Here is a 25,016-nt window from a genome sequence, read left to right as displayed (position 1 = left end):
GGAACCAGCCAGAGTAAGGTAAATGAGAAATAAAACGAAATCTCAGAACACCTTCCCTCCACCCCTCCCTTCTTCCCGGGCACAACTTCACTCCCGGATTTCTCCACCAAGCCCCCCCAGCGGCACAAGGGGAACAGGGATGGGGTTTACGGTCATCACATGTTATTTTCTGCCGCTTCACCTCCTCAGGGCGAGGGCTCATCACACTCTTCCCCTGCTCCAACGTGGGGTCCCACCCACGGGAGACAGTCCTCCACGAACTTTCTCCAACGTGGGCCATTCCCACGGGCTGCAGTTCTTTACAAACTGCTCCAGCGTGGGTCCCTTCCGTGGGCTGCAGTCCTTCAGGCACAGACTACTCCAGTGTGGGTCCCCCACGTGGTCACAAGTCCTACCAGAAAACCTGCTCCAACGTGGGCTCCTCTCTCCATGGGGTCACAGGTCCTGCCAGGAGCCTGCTCCAGCGTGGGCTTCCCACAGGGTCACAGCATCCCTCGGGCATCCCCCTGCTCCAGTGTGGGGTCCTCCACGGGCTGCAGGTGGATATCTGCCCCACCATGGACCTCCCTGGACTGCAGCGGGACAGCCTGCCTCACCAGGGTCTTCACCACGGGCTGCAGGGGAATCTTCGCTCCTGCGCCTGGAGCATCTCCTCCCCCTCCTTCTGCACTGACCTTGGTGTCCGCAGGCTTGTTTCTCTTACATGTTCTCACTCCTCTCTCCGGTGGCTGTTTTCTCCCCGTCCCAACTTTGTTCCTTCTTAAAAATGTTATCACAGAGGCGTTACCACTATCACTGATTGGCTCGGCCTTGGCCGGCGGCGGGTCCGTCTTAGAGCCAGCTGGTATGGGCTCGCTCTCTCTCTCGAACACAGGGGAAGCTTCCAGCAGCTTCTTACAGGAGCCACCCCTGTAACCCCCCCCGCTACCAAAACCTCGCCACATAAAACCAATACAGTTCTGTAGACGTAAGAAGGCAATGTTGTCTTAAATGCTTGATTTATGAAGGTTTCTCTTTTTAAAACATTATAGTTCATGTCCTGAATTCCTTCTACCTCTTGGCTGGGGGGACATTTAACATATAAACAAGTCCTACTGTTGTGGGGTTTTAGACTCTAAATGGTTAAATAGAACTTGTAGAGTTGATATTTTTGTATAGGATTATGAAATACAGATTTCCTACAACTGGGGGGTGGTAGAAGATTCTGAGTATTAAAATTTCACCATGCTTCACCCGACATACCAAATAGCGTGGGTGTAGATGCTGTATTTTGAAGGAAAGTGTATGACTGCCAATATGCGAACAATCTTAATCACATAGCTTTGCTTGTGACTGTTAATAGTAGTCAAATTTTTACATATTCTATCGTATTGTTTAAAAAAATGATATCCTGGGGCAGGAGGTTTAATAAAAATATTGTCTCCCTTTAAGAGTTTGCAAACCTCACCTAGTTTTTATGAGAAAAGACTATTTGATCTACTCTTGAAAGCTACCACTTTTTGGCTGGTAGATGAATTGGATGTTAAGACTTCTGATTATTTGTGTAACAAAGTAAATCTTCACTATGTGGAATATACACAAATTTAGTTTGCAACGAGTGAATTCTCAAACTCACCAATTCTGAAGAGAAGCCTGATACCTTGAAAAAAGTGAGTACGTAAAAGTTCATTCAGTTTTTATCCTATTTAAACAGTGTTTAAAAGACATTGTATTTTTATCAATAATGCAATTGTTATATTAATTTATGGCCAGATTTTAAGTTTCTTGCTGCTCCCTCCTTGTTTAAGGAATGGTAATTCTGCGTTGGTGTAGTTAATCAGGAGTTAGGTTATGTAACTTTTTTCTGAATAAAAATGTTAGTTCTGGTTCATTTACGTTCATAGATATCATAAGGTAAAACATTTAGGCCTCTGTTCTTTAGAAGGTTTGTAAGTATAGATTGAGGCCCCAAGCTTAATGGTCCACAAATAGCATCTCACTGTTAGTAGTGAACGTATGTATATTTAAGATAGTCATTAACAATGATGGTCTGATACATCCTTAAAAGTTTTACAGATTGGCCTTGCTGTGTTGAAAAGCACACTTAGTTGTGTTAGCAATAGTGATACTTGCAATCAGCTACAGTAGTGTAAAAAAAAAAAAAAGCTGCATCTGAGGTCTCAATTTTTCTTCTGAAGAGATCCCTTCCCCTGTAAATGTTTCATTTGCAGACCCTTTCATAGAAAGCACTTAGAAGAGTAAAGATTACTTCAGATTTCTGGAAATTGCTGTGTGTTCCTTGGCCTACATGTCATAATCCCTCCCCCCGCCACTCCATCTCTTCTCTGTCCTTCTTGTTCATACTAGCCTAAACAGAAACCGAAGTGGCCCAATGAATTCCACATCAGGTATGGCAGCCATTTTCCAGTGTGTAACTAACAGTGCATTTTTGTTGGAGCTGTACAGCCTTCATTCTTTGAGTGCTTTTTATATTAGGTCCCAGTGAAGGTATGTCCAGCTACCGAAGATGTTCTGTTTCTATGCTATCGGCAGGGCAGGCACTTAAGTACCACCAGCCAGCGTCATGTGCTTGCACCATGTCCTTCGTCACTCTCAGCTGCCAGCTAGGATAAGCACATTCTCTACAATCTTGTTGGTCACCACGACATGTTCTGACCTATCCGTTCAACGTTCATGTAGGTCTTGGAGTTTGTGAAATGTCTATTACAGAATCACAGAATGGTGGAGTTTGGAAGGGAGGGACCTCTGGAGGTTCTCTTATTTAACACTCCTCTGCAAGCAGGGTCGCCTGGAACAGGCTGCCCAGGACCATGTCCAGACAGCTGTTAAGTTTAGTGCCCACGACCTCCCACCACTGTGCTTTCTTTGGCAGTCAGTGCCTTTTAATGATAACTGCCTTTTTTTTTTTTTTTTTTTTTTTCTCAAGGGGCTTCTCTTTTTGCAGGTTCTACTTCAAAATGCTGATGCACTTCCAAGTGTCAAATACAGAAGTAATAGTATTCTCTCATGGAAGGTTAGGTTATGCTAATTTTTTTTCAACACCCTTTCCTTTTATCTAGGGTCAATGTTATTTGGAAAAGTGAGTATTCAAGATTTTTCCAGATTGACTGAATTGCTTTGAAATTTGGAGGAGATAAGAAATGTAGGTTAATTTGTACATATATTTTGTAAGTATATTTGATATCTGCAAACCTGATTGCCCAGTGCTAGTTATAGAAGAGATGTTATTGGATATGAGAAGGAATTAATTACTAAACCAGTGTCAATCCATACTGTGACAGCTACATGGTACTAAATACCATCTCCCAGAGTAAACAGTCCATCTAGTTTTCTCTTCCTACCTTGCTAATGGTTGCAGAATCCAAGAGAAAATACAAAGACTGATGTGCTGGAAAATAAACCATCCGGATTTGCTTTATAGAAAATTTTACTCTCCTGTGTGAGCCTATGAACAGAAGTAATGAATTGGATATCTTTGTCACATGGCCAAATCACTTGAACTAGCATCAAATCTTCAAACTTGCTGACAGATTTCCCCCAGAAAGCAAGGGAAATCCTCAAATTGTTTGTATCTGAGGCTCAGCTGGTAATCAGAACATCTCTCTAGGCAGCTTTAGACAAATTTAAAATCAAAACCTTAATTACTGAGAATATTGTGATTAGAGCCTGGAGGTACTTGAAGGAGATTATTGGGGAGGGAAAGGGGTTGCAAGCATTCATCAAAAGCTAATGAATGCGTAACTTTATTAAGACCAAGGCATTTTTTGCTTAGTCTGAATGTACTTTTCATTAGGTAATGAGGAAAACTAGCAATTTTCTTACCATTCAAAGAATACTACTTAATGAAAGAGAAGACTGTCCAATGATGGATAAGCAAAATGTTGGTTTTTGTTATCTCCCTTGTCTTACATGAATTCCTTAAAACAGACATTGACGCACCCATAGGGAGTCAGCTCTGTGCTCTTGAACACATTGACTGCCAGTATCTCACTTAGAGGGGTATGCAGCCTTATGGCATCAGGCTGCTGGCTTGCGGCAGTCTTGGTCAACTGCATTGTTTTTTCCCATTTCTTCCTACTTTTAGTCAAGAGTCTCTTCTAGAGCAGTGTGTCAGGACAGAGCATCATTCATTTTTACTTTGTGAGGAAGCATCTCGTTATGATATACAGAATTTTTTTCTTAGAATTGGTTGTTTCAAAGAGAAAGGCAGGCAGCTATGCAGTTCTAAATTTGAAGAACTCAGTGGCTTCATCCAGTGCAATAGCTTCAAATCTATTGCACTTCGCTCTGTATTAGATCGTTTGAACTGATCTGTGGTTCCTGACCTACAGCTTACTTGTTCCTGCATCACTGTTCACCTTGCAAGCAGAAATTAGGTGAGGTTTCACAAAAGACAAGCTCTTGGTTAGTACCAGTCTTGACCTTTGGCTGGTGCAGAGTTGCCACAGTAAGTAGATAATTCCATTTCTTTGGACTGTCCAGTTTTGTTTTGTTTTTTTTTATAGTAAGGCTAAAAAGGAATTAAAAAATTATCCTTGGTACCTACACAAAGCTTGAGGAAAAGATTAGAGTGGCAAAATTTAACTGTCTTGTGATCAGGATATTTTGCTACATTTACATTCTGTGTAGAATTGAAGTATTATGTTTGTAATATTTAATAACTTTTAGTCTCTGAAATACCATCAGATATGCTTTGATTTCTAATGGAAAGTCTTAACAAACATTCAGTTTAGCTTATAAAGTGAAGTTACTGACATTAAATAAGATGTACTTTGTAGTGCATCTTGTTAAACAAGCCCTATTATTGCTACCCTAATTATAGGATGCTCAACTTTTACGTTCTGTAAAAAGTACTATGTGTGAACAAATAATAAAGCTATGGTGCTGACACATATGTTGAAATGGAATGTATTTAGCATATGGTAGCAAAAGGTAAAAGTTGTTCTGTGTTTCAGAACGAAAGGTTGACCATCATTATTCTTGTCTTCTGGGAATAAATTGCAAGGCTCAGGCCTGTTGCCTCTAAAATCTGCCTCTACACACAAACATGTTGCTGCTGTTTGAGAGTTTCATATATCTGTGTTGAGAAATCATGGCCATGGTTTGGAATGGCAATGTAAAAAAAAATTCTGTAACTAGTTGCAAAGGTGGATTTTTGAGTATTTGTCAGTACTGTTAGGAATAACGGGGGATGGGGGGGTGGAATTCTTTAAGTGATTGGGGATATTGGCATGTGAAAGTGAAAAGCAAGTCCATATACCTAATATGTGACTAGAATGGCTGTCCTTTTATTTTAAAAATAAATTAAAAAAAAAAAAAAAGGAAATCCTTTTCTGATAATACCAGTGGGATTCTGAAGGTTAAATGCTTACTTTTAGAACTATGACTGTCAGAATCCCATGCCAATATCCATCATTCAGGGTACTATTTCTTAAAATTAATTGTCTTCTACGTATCAGAAACTTGCTGGCTGAGGCAGTGGCAGTTCAGCATGTTGGGTATCATAGATCATGCTTTGTTAACTTTTGTTGCACATGAAAGCTGCAACCTGTCTATATAAGAGACTGCTAAACTGATGGATACATTCACTTGCAATTGCTATCAACCTCTGTGACTATACATTAAAGTCATTGTATGAGCAGGATGCTCAGCTAAGATTGAGGTATCACCTATATAGCATGTTCCTGAATCTACTGCATTCAGGTTATAAACTTTTATTAGAAAATTATTTAAGGCATTCAGAATGCAGTATTTAAGATATTACCCTGGGAACAATTAACTTCAGTGTCTAGCATCTTCTACAATGAAATTTCCTCTAAACACACTTTCTCATACGCACGCATGTCTGCATTAAGCTTGATTTCTCAAACTGATTTATCAGACTTGGGAGGCTTTCTTCATACTTAATTTTTGACCACTGTATTAATTGGCCTTTTATTCTTAAACTGACTTTAAATGAAAAAGTCTTATACATATAAAGGTCCTACTGAACTTACATATTCAACATAGCACAACTGCCATTTTAATACACAGTGAAGAATGTACCATATTAAGCTGTATAAGAATTTGTATGTAGCTAAGTGGTGAAGAAAAATCCTCTAGCTTAGAATTGAAGCCTGTTTAAGAATATACTTGGTGGTCAATACCGCTTTGCCTTCCTAGAGTTTCATTGTTAAAGATAAGATGTAATGAAAATAATTTCAGTTGCTTGTAAGCTAGTATGTTTTTTTTCAGTAGTGGAAGAAATAGGCTTCTCTATTCCAATTTTAAAACCTTTATTGCATTTGTAACCACTTATTTTGAACACAGGAGGAGTTGTAAAGCTGGATTTTAATATTTTCTTATTAAAGAGTTGCTGAAGTATGGCCTTTTTCCCTTTTCACCCACAAAACAGAAGTCTCTTGAGTTATATCCCTGGTATGCTGGGAGCGGTGACCCTCTGAAGAGATAAGAGTTTACACGATTAGCTAATAATATAAAAAAGGAAAAAATAATCACAGGGAAAAAAAATCTTCTTAGCAAGTTACTGATTTACTTGCATATTTAAATACTAATGGCTGACTAGTAGAAACTATACTTCACGAAATTCAAAAGGCAGCAATGTTGAAGGTAACAGATGTTATTTCTTGAATTAAACCCGACTGAAGGCTGACTGCTTTTAAGCCTGTTTATGGGGGTTTTGTAGTCCAGAGTTTCTAGAGTATCATCTTTGAAGTCTTACCTGCATACATCTTTTCTTTAAGTAAAAACTGTTCAGTTCACATTGGTGGCAATGAAGAATACAGTGTAGGCACAATTAGCTTAGTTATGTATGGGAAAGTGCATTTTACAAGAAGATAATGTTTTCCATAAGCTTTATATAAGATCTGACAAACAGTTCTTATTTGAAGTAATTTACTGCAAAAGTCTTTTCACTTAACAGTCTGAGGAGCACTGTTACTTTCAAGAGCAGAATGATTTTATTTTGAAGGACAGAAAAATTTAGGTGCCTTAGGGCCTTAAGAATTACTGCAAAGCAATATTAATCTTTCAGAAAATATTACTGATATGTATCTAATGCAGTGCATATATTTAGGTAAGTTTCTCATACATACCTTTGCTTTTTATTGGCTACATACTGAAAATATCCAGTATATATTGGATATATTTCTGTATGTGCTCTATACAAAGTTGCAGCTTTGAGCAGATTTTACCACTCTTAAGGCACGTTTTCCTATGTAATATGAGAAGTAGCTGAAGCCTTTGACTATGATTAACTTTGATATCAAAACTTGATTATATGTCATTTTGTTCTGAGAGCAGTTAAACTGGTAAATAGTGAACTGGTTATTGAGCTAATTAGGTATGGAAATAATTGACTTAATGGCATTAAAGAAGTACTTTGTTAGAGACACTGGAAGCTGTAGGCTGGAGGAGCATAATCGAAGCCATGCTAGTAGAAACCAACTTGAATTATACTTTACTTTCCTTTTATTTTTTTTCTGTCAGTTTCCTGTGAGCAAAAAACCTTATGGTCAAGAGGCAAGAGAATCTAGATAATGTTAAAATTGGAGAAAATTAGCACGCAGTGTAGTGGAAAAGGTATATATCAAGGGAATCTTGAATCATTGCCTGAACATCTGTGTATAAACAAGTCTCTAGCTTATAAATTAAAATTCTGTGTCTATTGAACAGTAATTGACTCAATCTGTACCATGGTAGAAACTGTCTTTCTGCAAAATTACTCCTAAGCTTTTGTTAGGTGGGAAGCACAGAGTGTTAATTGTGTTATACAAAGTTGACTAGGCTACAGCTCACAGCTGTTTGTATCTGGCCTTTGAACAGAAGTTTTGAAAGGCTTGGGGGACAATTCATACTGAATTGTTTTGAGGTATTGACAAAACTGTCTGCAAGCATCTATTTACATTTTACTTTGTCTAGTAAAGCAGCGAAAGAAGTGAATGGTTTAAATAATGAAAACTACTTTAACCTGAAAGTTTTTCCACACTTATTCAGCAGAAACAGATGAGAGACAAGTTACTGAACTAGGTGAGACTTTGTTAGCAGAGTATGGGCATTCTTATGTGCAGTCATGTGATTTCTTAGAACTTTAATCTTCTCTTGCAGGGGTAATGGTGTTGACCGTTATCTAATAATACTAAAATGAGGGAGCTGATTCTTGTGAGATTCCACAAATGATAGATTCAGTGATATTTCCCTATCTTCATGATGTGCTGTGAAGGACAACTAGTGGTTTTGCACACTTTACCACTGTTCTCGTTTATCAGCACCATTGAACTCTTTCTGGATTCTAGATTTTTCTAGGCTTTAACCTTAACCTATTGGGCTGCCCTTCAGTGGATGGTTTTGTGTTTGGTATATGGTTGGCTTTTTTTGAACTTTTTTAAGATTTAATGTTGTGATATTATAAGCTTGCTTACCAGAAATAATTTGTGTTCAGGGTTCCGTTTTGAGTGTTTGCTGAGTATCATGAAACTGTGCTTAGATTTCTGTGTTGGAAAGATCATATTTAGTTTGAGGCTCATGGGAATTTCCCTGTCCTGTATGAAGATTGAGTCTACTTAAATGCGGGAATGGAGGCAGAACCTGTTGATTCAGGGTGGAAAGCAGCATGCCTGTGTGTTTCCCGAGTAGGCATCAGTTCTTGGCAGCTCTTGGTTCTCTGTATTTTTGAGGGGGCTGCCAGCAGGCAGAATACAGGTTATTTACCATCCTGGATATGGCTCCTTAGGGTCAGATTTAGCAATTTTACTGAGGCTGATAGGAAGGCTCTTTAGCATGGATCAAAAGAGTAAGCACAGAAGAAGATGCCACTATTGCTGAAACTAAATACTTAAGCTACCAATTGAACATTTAGAGGATAGAGATATTTGACTTTCTGCTACTTTACTTGTCTCTATCCAGAAAACAATAATCTGTAGTGTTTCATTGTGGCGAGATACTGGATTCCTTTTCAACTTGGAAAAGTGAACTGCATAGTAACAATCACAAACTGTAATTCCCAAAATGTCCAAGTAGTTTGCCATTTAAACTTGGTTTTAGATGATGACAGTTTTCCCCTTTTCTCAGATTTCTGTGTCAGCCTTTGTCTTGCCTAGACTTGGATTAAAATGGATGTTACTAATCACAGGTTACCCTTTTGCTAGGTATGGCCTACGGTATAGTATGCTAAGGATATGAATGAAATTCAAGTAGCTGTGTAGATGTTAATGGTATGCAGCGGGACAGTATCCTTACTTTACAGTTTATCCAGCTATAGTTGCAAGATTTTATTGTTGGTCTTTACACTGTTCAGATATAGAGGGATTTATTGACAGTTGCACATTTTTATTAGCCTTTTCTGAGAATAATTAGCAGTTTCTGTCTGCTAATTATTCACATTTTTCACATCTTTTGGGGCCGTAAATGGGGAATATTTTGATGAATGTAGGACTCACTGAAGTGCATGCACACTGTGAAATGTGTTTAAAACTTGTATCAGTTTAAAGTATGTGTTGAGTACCTGCATGAAAGGATGAAAATTTGTTCAAATGTTTGTTAAGGCCAGGTACACAAATCTGTTTTTCTGTTAAAGAAAACTTGTTACTGTTACAATAGTAGAAAACTTAAGATAGCAATGGCCAGTACTGAACTTGCTTGGAGACTGTTTAACTTAAGAGAATCTGACATTCTGTGTAAATTATCTGATTTGACTGTTATGTGTCACAAACTCACTATGGAACACACACAACACACAGTATTCATGCTTGCTTGACGAATTTGTTAATGTGAGTAATTCCTGAATGTAATTTGGATCATAAATCAATTCAGTACTATATTCCTACAAGACAACCAAAATCTCATCCTCTAACCATAATAATAGCCTGAAATGAAGAAAACATTAACTGGTTTTGGGTGTTGAAAGTAAAATCTGCAAAACTGACTTCATTCAGGCAATCAATAGCTTGTGTGTGCCTGACAATGTCTGGCAGCTGAAGTAACAGGAAGACTCTGGCTATAAGGAAAAAAAAAAAAAAAAGGGAATAGGAAATTCTTGGGTGGTTTCGTTAGAAGGTATTTATAGAATTATGTAGAAAACTTGATGAGAACAGGTGGAATCAGTACAGGGAGGAGGTGTCTAGTTGATATAAAAAATGTCATGAATTTGCCACAGAGTTGCTGGGGAGGACCAGGATGTTTTCATGTGTGAAGAACTAATATTTCTGGGGAATGAACATATACATGCACAGTAGTGTAGAGAGCAATCAAAAATAATTTACGGAGCAGTTATATTTTCATATCAAGAGCTATGGGAAATTTTTTTCTTCTTGAGTCTTTGTAGGATCATGAATCTCTCTGTCGTGGTTTAACCTCTCTCCCTCAATGTTTCTCTTACTCTTGTTTTGAACCAGGTCAACACTCCCCGCCCCCCCCCAACTTCATGAACTTCTCCCTTGTTTCGTAAGTTATATTCATTTTCCTTGCTTTGACATACAGTTCCTCTTAGCTCTCTAGGGAGACTTTCTCTGGCTATCTTTTTCCATCTTGATCCTTGCTGACCTCCTCCTGAATGGTCATGTGCTTTATAAATCATTGTAATAAAAGGAGGGTTAATTTCCATGGTGCTTCATTTATCTTCTGAATATGAGATGCTGTGAAAGTGCACCAGACTGAGTTTTGGTTTCTAGCAACACTTTATATATTTGCGTGAAGGTAGCAAATGATACAAACACTGGAGTCAAAATAGTGTTGCAACTGGGGGACTTCAGTAGTTCAAGCAAAGAAGGTAACACGGGGCATAAGAAAATCAAGGACAGATTTCTCATGCTACTAACTAATTAACAGTTAAAATGATTTAACATGCAGAAGACCATCTGAAAGGGAATGAAAAAATCCAACAGCAAAAATATAATTAAAAAATACTTCCTAAGAGTCAGGGTCATTGGTGAATTTGCAGTATTTAATTGCCTCAAAGTTACTGGAACATGAACTCTGAATGTAGTAGCTTTTGAAGAGATGTGGAGGGTGTGGAGAGTAGATACCAATGTTGCCCTAAGACTTGGCTAGAGGTTTCCATAGGTAATTTGTAGATGTGACATGAGGAATGAGTAAAAATTAAAGGTTAAGATTAATTGGTATCTCAACTAGAATTCTTGAAATCCCTTTTGATTCCTGACAGAAGTAAAATAGGCAATGTAATTATGAACCTAACTGTCCTGGCTTTTATGCATCATTTTGCAAGTATGCTAGTGGTGTTTTTCCATGCACAAATGGAAGGAATTTGTCTTCGAAAGCAAAGAACAGCCTATTAATTGAATGCCTTGATCTGGCATGTGGCCAGTGAGTGCATATAACCTAAATGTTTGGATATAATACTTTATTATGTAAATTATGATAATAAATTCTTCTGTGGTTAGTAAGTCTGGTGCAGGTGTTATTTTTTTTCCCAATCTTTCCTACTCTTCTGACCATGTGTCATGACACAAGGTTGGTATACCTGTTTTCAGTGAGGATAACATTTCATGGAGGCAAAAAGGAATTGGATGTTTTGGTGTGGGGTTATTTAATTATTTGGAGGGGTTTTTTAAATTACTTTCTTTGAGCGTTGGTATTGTGATGGTTTTCTTCATTGGATTTTTCTTCTTTTTAACACTGTTGATATCAATTTATCTTAAGAAAACTTTTTCCAGCTCAATAGCCAGCAAAACAAGACCCTAGTGTTATGAATGAAAAGCTGAAAACTGGTCTTTCCATTCTCCTGTCCTCTCTTGATAGAGTCTGAGTGTTGTACGTGTACTGTCTCTGCAGTCTGGAGCTCTGGGAACAGTTCCCAAAATCCTGTCTAAAGCATGGATATGGTCTCCTAGTTCTCAGTGTTTTTTCTCTTCTGGCTCCCACGTTTCTCCATGGCAAAATGCCAGTTCCTTTTCTATCCATAGGATCTTTAAACTCTGGATGACAGATTTTGATGTTTGGGCCTAGATAAACTTTTTTTTTCTTCTTTGTAAGTGTCATCAGGTACCTTAATTGATTGGTCCTTAGAGTTTCTGCTGTGGTGGTCCTGGGAAGTGTAAGGAAAGAAGTGCTGAAAGCATGGTCCATTCTGTGGGAAAGCTGCTGTTCATTTTAGCAATTGCATGTTTGTGTTGAATAAGAAAGAAGCAGTTTTTTGAAAGATGGAACCCCTAGCACGTTAATATGATCTCTGTCACTGCTCTTGTACAGTTTGGAGTATTTTTATAAATGGTTATCTGGAATGTTTAGTCCTGCAGCCATACAGAAATGATTAATGCTTCTCTGGCAATCGGACATTGCTAAAGGATTGGAATGCCAAACTACATTTAGCAGACTGTCCGAATTCACCTGAAGTACCTGACTGATTTAATTGATCCACTTGACAGAATTATTTGGGAGCCACTTAAGATGCAGTACGATTGATTTCAAATGCCCCACATATTTACTACCATGTGTATTCAAGGGAATTTAATTTTTAGGTTGCTGGGGGTCTCGGGGAGTGGTGGTTTTTTTTTTACCTAGCTTGCTGAACTGACAAAACATATTGTAAATTTAATTTGAAGAACTAAAAGCTAGTAGTTAACAAAGAAATTTAAAATTTAGCATGAATTTTTATAAAGGAAAAATATAGGTTGTTTTGTGTTGATAATACATGTTTTATTTTCTCTCCATCTAGTGAGAAAGTGGGCTTCAAATGACCAAGCAGTTTTTGAGGTGACTTTGAAATAATCATTTATGTTTCAAGTTGAAAACACTGGAATTGAATGTTCACTTAAATTTTGACTGACAAGAAGACCTAGAATTTGAATCTCTTAACTCACACTGACTCATAACAGCATTAATCAGAAGAGGTCTTAAGATAAGCTGTGTTACAAGCCAAAATAAGTGATACGTTTTATAGTTATTAATGTGGTTTGAAATACTGAAGCTAATCTGGAAATTAGTCAATCTGTGGTGAGGAGACAAGGGTATTGCAAATGCCAAAATTGTTTTTTGCAGCCTGACTAGTGGAATTTTTCAGTATCCAGCCTTTTAAATGATAAGTTCAATTTAGCTTGAAATGCACCTTTTAAGAATAGTTAGTTTGGTAGTAAAATTAACCTTCCCTTAAAAAAAACCCACTTCCCCATTTCTAAGAAAAATCAGATACTTTGAATTTGCCATGTCTCCTATATACACCTGAAGAAACAAATGTTTTAAAGAGGAAAAACACATTTCCTATTGATTATCTGTTTCAGTTCTCTTAAGGAGGTCTGATTTTATTTGGTTACTGCAGGCTTCAGACCTATTGTTTGCAGTCTAATTGAATACGTGTTTCATGACTTCTAGTAGAAGAATCTACCAGGTAGAATAAAGTGTAACAGGTTAAAATGCATCATGTGGCCTGTTACTTGTGTTCCTATTAAACCCACTTTCAATAGGCTGTTGTTGCAAGCTGGAGTGTTAAGTATAATTTGACTAGATAATGCTGTACCACCAATCTTGCCGGATGCAGAAACTGGCAAGAATCTGGCATTTTGAGTATGCTTTTCGGATCCTGGCCTTTCACAGTGGTAGATACAGGATTTTTCCAGCGTCTTCCTTGGAGAACCACATAATAGATGGGAGAGTGTTTGCAGGGGGACCACTGGGAGGGAATATTTGGGTTCCCCTGTCAGCAGTATCATTCTTTACGTCGGGCTGTAGTGGGTAGGAGTTTAAATACGCAGGTTACGTTTGCTGCTCAAACAGTTGTTTATCGTGACCCTTAGGGAAGAAGCAACATAAGGGATATAAATACTGCAAAGGCAACAACAGCAAGCTGACAGGCCATGAGTTTTGCCTTACTGGCTGGTTAAATAAGGCTCCTTTATTGCAAGAGGAGGGAAAGATAAAATCAAGTTGAACATTTAAAGGAAAAAAAATGAAGCGAATTTGAAGACCCTCAAAATGTCAAATAATTTGTCACACACATTCATCTGTTGGCTCATAAATGTCAGTTCTTGTAAAAAGCCTTTCCAGTGTTTCCTTGGATCTGAGTTTCCAGAACATTTCAGGGCCTGCAGCTAGGCTTCAGAGTTAAACTGATTTTTTTCAGGTTTTTAAACAGACCGCTGAATCGGGCATCTCTTATAATTTTTGCTGCTTTCCTGACCTTGAAAAAGGATCTGTGCTTCTGCAAGAGACATCTTGAAGGGTGGTTGGCAATCATGGAATCAACTAGGAAAGCATTTTATTTACTTCAGTTACCTGGCTTGAAAACTAAGCCTTAGGAAAGAACTGTTTCAGCTTCCTTTGTTAGTGTACGTTTCCTCACAGCTGAGTCACTGAAAACACAGGCTTGCTTTTAGGGATCTTTTTTTCCCCTCCTGTTAGCTTGGAGGTGATTTTGTGATCATTTAGAAACAACTGACCAATCCCTGCCCCCATCCCATTTTGTTCTTGCTTCTTTAGAGTTTTACAAGACCAAGCTTTCAGACTGTCAATGATAGACCATAGTTGTGGGTAACAGTATTTTGAAGACTAGTCCATCTAATACTGCAGTAGTTCTGCTTTTCCAGGCGCTTCAGAGCTGCTGCCAAACTTCCTTTCCCACCATTTTAACCTGTGATCAGTGGATCTCTGAAACTGTGGGCTGCTTCTAGAGGCCCCATGAAATGTGTCATAAAGAACCAAGCTCATATATATGAACTAGGTGCATGAAACTGTCAGTCTGCTCTTCTAATAGAACATGTCTATGGGTTCTCAAAAAAAAATAAAAAGGGGTGGTGTGTCAAAATGCCTTTTCTTGCCAAAATTGTACTAAGCATGTGGTTTCATAGTGACTTTCTTAATATGAATGTATTTTCAAAATACACTGGAAAAATAGATATTCAATAATTCTGCATTTTTAGCTGTGAAATTTATTACCAACACAGTATCATTAAATATACAAACTAATGAGTTTTTGTTAATTTGAAGATGCAGTGAGCTTAGGTATTGGTAATAACAGTAGTGGGAAAAGTGCCCAAAGAATATGGTATTTAGTTCCAACTTAGTTAACCACCATCGTGTATGTATTAAATTAATTGTAAGATCGTTTTCATTCCCTGATGAGCTGTGTTCTGGGTAATGCGCACTCCCATATTTGCTTCTAAAACCCTGATAAATGCAATCTGTTGGAATGTTTTTAAGACAATAGCTATTTAATGAATAGCTTGTGTGTACAGGAGACAAGAATAAGCTTGATTGCTTACAATCTGACATTTGAAAAAGCATTTTTTTAGATCTCTTGTATTTGCATATCTAATTGCTATGTAATCAAAACTAAGTGAACTGTAGCTACTTGAAACCAAAAACTGAAAGGCAATCATCTTTACAGGGGGAAATATCCCACTCGTATGCAAGCCTGTCTGAATATTAGAATTATATTCTTCTTGTGTTTAATTATAGGTGTCTGACTGAGCAGTAAATTTATGCCTGTGTATTAAAGGAGTGAATGTGACCCTGAAACATCAGCTTTCCTTTGTTGAAGCAAAGCATTGGCATTGAGAGAACTTAACAGTGTTGTGTATTTTGATGATAAGGGATTGTGCCAGAATAGCTGTTAATTACCTGCTTTGTTTGATATGGAAAGTAGTGGTTCTGCACTTTTCTTCCCACCAGTGACAGTACTCAATTAAAACTTGTATTAAACAGTGATAATGCCCTCGTTTATCTGTCGAGGAAGACGTGAGGTGAAGAAAATTAACAGGATTTTTTCAGCTGTTTGGAGGTGGCTTTGGTTTGTGGTGGGGTTTTTTTGGTTTTGTTGTTTTTTTTTTTTCTTTTCATGAACCTAGTGACAGTAAAGAAAAAGAAGTTTTGTCTTTCTGGTGTAGTGGTGGTGTGTGGTGGGTTTTGGTGTTTTGTGGTTTTGTTTGGGTTTATGGGTTGGTTTTTGGTTTTTTTTTTTAGTTCTTGATAACTCTTAAATATTGCACTTTACTAATAGTGGCTACAGCAAAAGTTAAAAAAAAGAAATCCTTAACTGTAATAAGTTAGAAATTTGGAAGACACTTGCCCTATCTTGTTCCATGTCATTCCTCTCTGTGAAGCATGTGTTGCCACGGGTCCTTATTTCACTGGTTTTTGAAATTTAATTGCATTGCTTACATGTCAGAAAAAGAGGATTCTCTGAGTAGTAGCTATTTTTAGCATATCTAAACAGAAATAACAAGGATGAGTAAGGCAAGGAAGTACATGTAGAAGAAAGACTTGGTAATCTGTGTGGATCTTATGTTTCTTTCAGGTAGCAATGCTGAAGAACACTATGAAATTAAAAATGTACAAAACACATTACAAAATACATCAGTAGACAATAAGAAAAGGTATAGAAATGTTACAGTCACACTTAAATGCTTTTAATGTCATTCATCCAAAGAAATTAAGGAATGGCTTGGTTGCTTCACTTACGAAGTTTCAAAGGTCCGTATTCAACAAGCTTGAACAGCTTTATGCTGGAGTGAAAGCTGAACGTTTGATGCTAGACTAATTTGGCCAAAAGTATGAAACAGTAAGTGGAGAGTGGAATAATCACTGTAATGGCTTTAAAGTGTGTACATTAAATTCTTCTCAAGATCTCAGTGGATATGTCAATGCATGGTAATTCAACTAGAACTTAAGAGCTTCAACTGTTAGGTAAATAGAGGTCACATGCAGAAAGTTAGATTGGTTGCCTACAATAATTAGGCACAATTAATAAAGTGTGTTCAGAAGGCGTATTGCACATACTGAATGGTTAGCAGTAATGACTAGTCTTAGATATAAACTTAGAATTTAAAAAAAAAAAAATTGCAGATAAAACAGTACCTTAAAAGGCTTTGTGAGGTATGGAAAACTTGAAAGATTTTCTTGTTTTTTGAAAACCTAAACAGTGTCATTGTTAAAGAGCAGAAAGCTAGCTTTTATTTGGTAGTGGAACTTTGTAATCTTACAGGACGCAAGCAAACAGCAGTGAAAAATCAGGTTTTAAAAAAAAAAAGTTTTAATTGTGTGAATTTATCATGGCTTACAGAAAGAAAACTATAGAAAGCCTTGCGTAGATGAGATCTCATAAATGGCATGTTCTTGAAATAGTCTGCTTTTCTTTTGAAGTAAATATTTTTCTGGGCATATTAAGTGATAAATTTAATGAAAGTATTTAATTTTCACATGACTATTGATTACATTTTCTTTAGATAATTCGTAAAGTCAATAAATGTAAATTTGTTCCTACTCACCACACAATTCACCTTTCATACAAAGTGATAAGCATTAAATAAGAATTTGATAAGGTATTTTATGATCTGGCATTTTCAAGTGGAATGATCTCTGTCCATTCTTTAACTGTTTTTCTAATTTTCTTTCTTCTGCACTGTAAAAAAAAAAAGTGGAATGTGAATTTGAGATGCATTTAGATTAGTAGAATTATTTCATGGCATAGCAGTGCTTCAATACAGTATTAGTATAACTGTGTTAGCTCATCCATGTAGGGTTAGGTTCTGCAGTGATTAGATAGCTTCCTGTGATCAGACATGCTCATTGGATAGTCATTTCACTTTATAGGTGAGTGTTGCAACCCACGCTGTCCAGTCACAGATAGTTTTTGTAATATTGAAGCTAGTTTGTTGAGGGTTCCTTATACTTTCAGGTATTCAGTATAAAATCCCAACTTCAGATAAAGTTGAGGGATATGTTCTTCCAGAACAAATAGTCTTAAATGGAGGTACTGTACTTTTTTTTCCTGTAAAGCAAAGATAATGAGCCTGTCAGATTTTTCTGTTTAAATTGTTCTGATTACATTTCATAGACTTTGGTCACTTGGAAATAATTTACTAACATTTTTTTCAGCGTTTTCTTTGTTATGTATTTCAGTTAGATTTTGGATGAGCTATTTAATGTGTTTACTTCTAAAGGAATTTCCTGTTTCCATATAAAAATTTTAAAAATAATGCTGTGATATTCAGTTTTGAATAGGTATTAATCTTCTGTATTGTCACATAATCTCTACATGCAGATCTTCTTGCAGAGAGGAAAATTTCTGTGTTGAAATTATTTGCAGTGTTAACATTAGGAAAAGTAAATGAACTTTTTCTCCTTTAGCGATTGCCTTTCCTAGACCCCTTTTTTGCATGAGCAGGCTTTCCCTTTATGTTCTTTACTATTCTTCTAGGACTTGCAGTCACTTTTTTTTTTCCATTTGAAAAATGCCGCCTGGAATGAACAAATTGGGTAATTCTCTTCACTCACCCATCAACAATTTTTCCTGAATTTAATTTTTAAGTTGGACAAAAATGTTGTGTGAAGTCATACAGTTGTTCAGATAGCAAAAGCTTACTATCTCGGTAACATTTGAGAAAAACTCCTCAAATTTCTTCTACAAAGAAGCTTTAGGACATGAAAAATCTAGAAGCTGAGAGTTGACTTTTAGCTCTCCAAATAGTCCTCCAGAAGAATACTCTTTATTAAGCATCCTGGTGACAGGGGAGGGATACATACCACGCGAGGAAAATTCACACCTCTCTATTTCCCCCCATAATACAAGTTGAATGTACTTGTCATTTGAAATAAATATATATACACCTATTAGACATGCTTTTTTCTCTCTGATGAAAACAATACTGTTGAAAGCATGTCATAAAACTTGTTTTTATTGCATACGTACACAATGAATCATAATTCCCAGCAGGCTCAGGTCCTGCCTATGTAGGATCAGCAACTAAAAGACTGAAAATGTGACCAATATTTTATTTAAGGTTGGGACCTATAGGCTATGTCTCACATTTGCACTTCTACCTTTTAGCTGTGTAACAATATACTTGCATGAATCTGGTACCTGAAGTATTCTCTCTACTGAGGTCATCCTGAGCACAACTACATAAGATTTTAAAGTAGATAGTGGCGATATTGATGTTCTTTATCCCTTCTCTCCCTTTTCTTAGCCATTTGGACAGTTGAGAGGAGAATGTGATTCTCCAAGGGGTAAAAATTCAAAACCTACTCTGAAAGAAAGTAAGGAGATTTTACCATTTAGCCGTTGGAATGTCTGTGCCTCAAAGCTAAGAATTTTTTAAAATCAGATTTTGAATGACTCTGAATTTTCTTCAAGAAAATGTGAAGAATCCATCTAAAAAAAAAACCAACCAACTTTAATTCCATGTATTAGCAGAGTCAAGTTATGATGACCTTGGATACGCTCTAAACCAATTTGTAATGATTACTGTCAGAGCAGTTCTTTTTCTGTTGAAAAGTAATGGCCTATGATAGATTGGAGGCCAGATTAGATCATCCTGACGATTCCTTCTGGTCAAAGTCTTTGAAATGGGAAAAAAAAATGACTTGAGTTAAGCTTAAGTATAGAAAGAGGGATACCAGTAAGATGTACAGAATAGAATTTCAATATAGTATAATGGAACACTTAATTTATCAAAGTTTTACATGAATCACAAAAACTGTCATTCTCCACATATATATATATGTAAGTATATATAGTGTGTGTATACTGCTGAAGTATGTATCAACTCTACAATCAGGTTGAATTTAAGGGTTTTTTCCCTATATCCAGCTTTGTGCATCATTGACTTCATATGTATATTCCTATATGCTAAAATGAAAATAGTGTATTGGTGAGGATCAAGCTAAAATTTTGGGGCTCCAGTATGGTTTGGCTACATCTAATTTCAGAAAACTTAAATTTTAATTGTGTAGATTTTTTTGTTACACACATACACACATAGATATAGATATATAGATATATATATATAAATTTCTATTGTTTTAGTCATACTGTGACTAGGGCACTTCAGTAGTAGGTAGTGCCTCATTAATCCTGAATTCAAGAAGAGTATTCAGCAACAAATTTTAATGATTAGAGTACCGAGCTTTTGTTATGTGTCTTGTTACTGCCCTTAGCTTAGAAAAACTATTTAAACAGGCTTAGCAGGGTTTTTGGAGATTTTGTTTGTTTTAAGAAAAGAAAAAGTATGTTCATTTGTGCAACAAATTTGAGGCTGTCTTCAAGGATTTTTAAAGAGGAAAAAAAGGAAGCGAGGCATGATCTCACTAATAGGCAACAGGAAATGCAATTCTGCAGGAAATTTGATGAGATGAACAAGAGCAGGCCTGAGAGATCAGGAGGAAACTGAGAACAAGTTTGTTAGTCTCCACAGAATAGTGACAACAGTAGCAGAAGGCATTTCTTTCCTAAATGTATTCATAAATGCTGATTTATCTGTGATTTTTACAAATACATTTTCTATGATGAAAACAGTTTCTTTCCTTCTGCAACTGGGAAGAGTAATTTTCATATGTATCAAACTAGATATTTTACCACTTTTTTGGATTCCAGTCTGTTCATGCTGTCTTCATACCAGGAGTTATAACTATGTAATTACTTGGAGGTGGGGGTGAATATTAGGACTTGCAGAACTTGCAGTATGCATGGATTTCAGTATCCTGGGATGACTTAGCTAACAGGGCTGTGTATGGTTATCTACATACCACAAAAAAAAAAAAGAAGAAAAAAAAAAGCTTTTCCCCTTACAGAAGGGAAACATTTGAAATGCACAAATGAAAAGCTCAATATGGAGCTGTGTACTAGTTATTTCTGTGCCTGGAGTTTCAGATGTTACGTGTTTATTCAGAGTTAATTCAGCTGCTCTTTGGACTCTCAGTGGATATATACAGTGCAAACTTTATTTCTTAGTTTAATTCTTTATTTTCTTAGTGCCTCTACTTATGTACGTATATTGGAAAAAGCTGTTTGCATGCCTGTGTTTTTGAAACTTTGTGTGTGGCATTTTTAGGTACTGTTTGATTATCAGATTTAAGAGTTTATTCGTTGATATCTTCAGAGTAAAGAATTGCAGTAACACCTCCTGCCTAAGATGGGGCAGAGTTTTAAAACTCTTAATAGTAAGTTAACCTGCATGTTGTATTATGTTAGAGAAAGTGGTTAAAACAGTTTATATATATTGAAGTGCCCAAATAAAAAAACTTCACATCTCACTTTCAGACACCTCATGTCTCAAAGATGGCAGCTTTTATTTTTAAGTGCTTTGTTCATCCATTGGTTTGTCTGTGTATTTTATCCTGTTGATCTGTTTTAACTTCTTCATAGATGAGCTACATGTACTTTTTACTTTTCATACGCTGCAACTGCAGTGTATCGCTTTCTTGCCTTGTGGAGCTTGAGTGCTGTTGTGTTAAATAGTTGCCTACTGTCTACTAAATCAGTCGAGTTGCTAAAATTTTATTGCAGTTGGTTTCAGACTTTATTATCCTCATTATGAGAACGTGATGTCCTACTTAAAAAGTGGGATACATCTTATTAACCCTGTGTGCAGGGTAAGGATTGGGGGTAGAACAGGGAGAACATGGAGGTTATACTGTGTATGCTTGGCTGAGCACGACTTGCACTGAGCTCTTTGTTTTCACTCCTGTCGTGTATTACTGTAGTTTGTTAAATAGTTAAAACATGCTTTACTAAGAGGAAGAAAAAAACTATCAGCAACTTTTTCTGATAATTTTTTTCTGACTTTTCTGAGCACATGTTAGTGAAGGTGCCTTTTCCTGTGAGACCATATGGTTTTGCATATATGGCCTGGGCATTGTTTGTAAATTATAGCAGAAGATAAATTTCTTTGATTACTGTGTGTTACTGTGGAGAGTAGCATTGAAACTGGTAGTTGGGATACTTTGATTTAATTCTCGGTTCTTTTCCAAAAGTTTTTTAGTCACTGTTTTAGTCACTTCTGTTCCATAATATTTAAATGGGATTTAATGCTTTGTATGAAAACGTTGCGTAGGTAGGAGTGTATCAAGATAAATAATTGCATGGGTAGGATAAATTGCATAGTAAAAAAGGTATTAAAAACATCAGGGAAAAAAAGTAAGATTTTTGTGTGTGTGTGTCATTGGTATGTTTGGTAATCTTAAAGTGAATTTGACACAATATAAATACACTTTTCTTTAAGTGGGTGGTAAATGGGTATTGAAATAACCACAGATGTCCTTAAATCAGAATTTAATTCAAAGGGTCTTCACTTTTTCAAATTATGCAGGATTGAAGAGGCTCGCACACTTAAGCAGAGTAATGCCTGAGCTCTGTAAGTTAATCACATTAGCAGTCCTCAAAGGACAAAATCTTCTTGCTATCAGAAATTATTGAAGGTTTTCTGAGTGTGGTATGGCACCATGTTTGGATTGATCTAATGGTCAGTTCCCCATTAAAAGCCTTAGGACATCTGTTCCCACTGTTTCGTGTGCATCCTCAGGAGTCAGTTGAGTTTGCGAGTTTCTCAGATTGGCCCCTGCACAATTGTCTAAGCAGCAAGGGTAGCTCAGGGGAAGTAGCAGTCAGGATCCCAGTTTTCAGTGGTAGCTCGTTGTTAAATAAACTTAACTTGCAGAGTTAAACTTCACCTTCACATTCCATGATATCAGATACATGAGTGTCTGCATTAAAACATTAAAATGTTTTTACTTTAACTTCTAGTTTGCTATTTCACTATTAATTTCACCCACTAAAGTAAGAAGTTTTTGATGAAAAGGATTCTTGTTCAACAGAAAGGAGAAAACAGTATAATTTTGTGAATTCTTTCTTCATAGCTTTGAAACAAGAATCTTGTGTGTGATCCTGGCATCGAATGCTCTGTAGACCTCTAAGTTACTCTTTTGAACTAAACTTGATTTTCTTAATTTTGACTTATTTTCTAATACTTTATTTTCAGTATTTTAATGAAAGATGAAATTTTTCTGGTTTTGATTTTTTAATTTTTTTTAAATTCCATTCTCTGCTTATAGTTCATCTGTAGAAGGACACCTTCCACCCCCCCCCCAAACCAAACCCAAACCAAAAAAAACACCAACCAACCATACAAAGAAAAAAACCCCGAACCCCCCAAAACCAAAACTCCCAAAACTGCAATCAAAAAAACCCCGCAAAAACCCCAAACCAACAAAAAACCAAACCAAAACAAACCACCTTTGAATTATGCCACTGGACCATTTAATTGAGTGCCAGTACTGTTTGAATCTGTGCCTGCTGCTTGTTGCAACTGGTGGTGTACCATTCTAATTGCTGGTAATATAGAGAGAGCTAAGTTGAAGAATAAATCTAGAATAACGATGGCCAGGTCTTTGGCCTACCGTTGTGCAGAATTCACATTATCCGAGTAAGTTGCTTAAGCCAGTGCTGTCCGTGAAAGAAAAACTATACCTTGTGTTACCAGGTGTTTCTATCTGGTTGTATCAAAGTAAAATACTCTTTTGTTTGAGAAGGGTGTTAAGTCTGTCTGATGCTGGTTTAGCATTTCAGCAAGATCACATTCCATGTGTGTAACGATGAGGAACTTCAGCCAGTTCCCCGATTTGACTTAACTTAAAACATTGACTACAACCCTGCACTGGTTGTGCGTTGTTTATCTGTGATATATAATTTAAAGACAACATAACTTCTCATAATAGTTTTAAGTATGTACTTTAATGTACTTCAGATATTTTTTTCTTATTTTTAGGCATCCTGCTTTTTTTTTCTTGATGATTGCATGTTTTTCAAAAGCAATATTTTTAACTTCCCTATGTGCCAGAAAAATTGGACTTTCCTCTTTCATATATAGTAATTACATAGTTGAAGTGTGGGTGGAAAGAATAGAGAAAGGGGCTTTAAACTGTCTTTTGAATGGATTACATGGTACCATACCATCTCGCTGTTACGGTTGCCCCAACAGCAATGAGTATTAGTTAAAATAAACTATCCTTTTTGCACATAAGCTATCCTCTTTGCTCATTTGCATCTAGTATGAATTTGACTTTAATTTTTTTTTTCCTTTTTAAATTAGCCTCATGCTAGCAGATGAAATGCACTATTTTTAAGAAAAAACCACTGCAACAGCTTTTATATTCTGATAACTGCATCACTATAGCATCCATACAAACTGTCTTACAGGCATGTTAGTAGTGGAAGAGCAAGTCATGTGTGTCTCCCTTTTATAGCTAGCCAGCTCGTGGTTTTTTCACAGTTTCCCATTTGCAAAGAACTTCTAAAAATTGTTTTTCTACTTATTGTGCTGTTTTGAAACATAAAAAGGCCCTGAAAAGGACTTGAGCTTTTTTTCTGATTGCTTTTTATCTTAAAATTTTAAAATACAACTTCAATCAAATTTCTAACTGATTTTTTTTTTAGCATGTAAGATTTCATAAAACTGTATAAATCACCAGTAGTGATAGTGCAGGAATACTTAACTCTGGAAAGGGATTTTGTTATTTGTCATTCAAAAGAACTTGAAAGAGGTGGGGGTAGGGGAAGAAAACTAAAGTTTGTTCTTTTTTCTGTTACTTAGCTTCTGTTGATTCTGCATTGTTTTCCCTTAATTAGGTTGTCTTATGGCTTCTTGAGATTTCAGTCTCAAGGGTAAACAAGAAGCAAGAAGTTGTGTCCCTCGCAGGATAAAATAAAAACCCTAATTCCAATTCTTCATGCCTCTCTTAAACATCTTAAAGAAGCAAAATAGGGCACAAGCCCAATTTTTTTTTGCTTTTCAGGTCTCCTTTAAGAGCAGAGACAACCATGGTCCAGCAGTTTTGGAGGTAGAGGCAAGTAAATGTTTTACTTCTTGTAAACATTCCAGTGAGTTTTTGCAAATGGCCTATAGTTTGAGGAGACCCTTGTTGAAAAAGAATCTCCCCCCCCCCTCCCCGCTTCCCTAAATGGTGAATTTGCTTCGTATGCTTAATGTGAAGAAAACAATATTTAAGCTTTTATTGATTATTGACAGGCTTCGCATCAGTTACATGCTCTTGCAATACCTAATTGGTGTAAAAATATACAAGTTTAATATTAGTAAGGGTTTTGTGATAATAGTTGTTGAAGTTTTTTCTTTTGAACCTATCTTCAAAATGTCAGTTGTATTGGGTGGTTCATCATAGTGATTTTCTTTTTTTCTTTTTTTTTTTAAGTGGCTAATATTTGCTACCTCCAACTGCTGGTGTTCAAATCAGAGTATTCTCACTAAGGGCAATTCAGCAACCTCTTATGTACTGGG

General features: G+C 36.6%; 1 protein-coding gene across 1 annotated transcript in view; it reads left to right on the top strand.

Annotated features, from left to right (window-relative positions):
* QKI (QKI, KH domain containing, RNA binding) overlaps positions 1–25,016 on the top strand; it is a 126,365-nt gene that overhangs the window by 29,668 nt on the left and 71,681 nt on the right. The window contains exon 4 of the mRNA XM_010584523.1: positions 24,517–24,567. Within this exon, the coding sequence (XP_010582825.1) occupies positions 24,517–24,567 (51 nt within the window). The remainder of the gene's footprint in view (positions 1–24,516; positions 24,568–25,016) is intronic.

The sequence above is a fragment of the Haliaeetus leucocephalus genome, unplaced genomic scaffold, assembly GCF_000737465.1.
Source record: "Haliaeetus leucocephalus isolate CR32 unplaced genomic scaffold, Haliaeetus_leucocephalus-4.0 Scaffold992, whole genome shotgun sequence".
Lineage (NCBI taxonomy): Eukaryota > Metazoa > Chordata > Aves > Accipitriformes > Accipitridae > Haliaeetus > Haliaeetus leucocephalus.
This window is presented reverse-complemented; position numbering and strand designations above follow the sequence as displayed.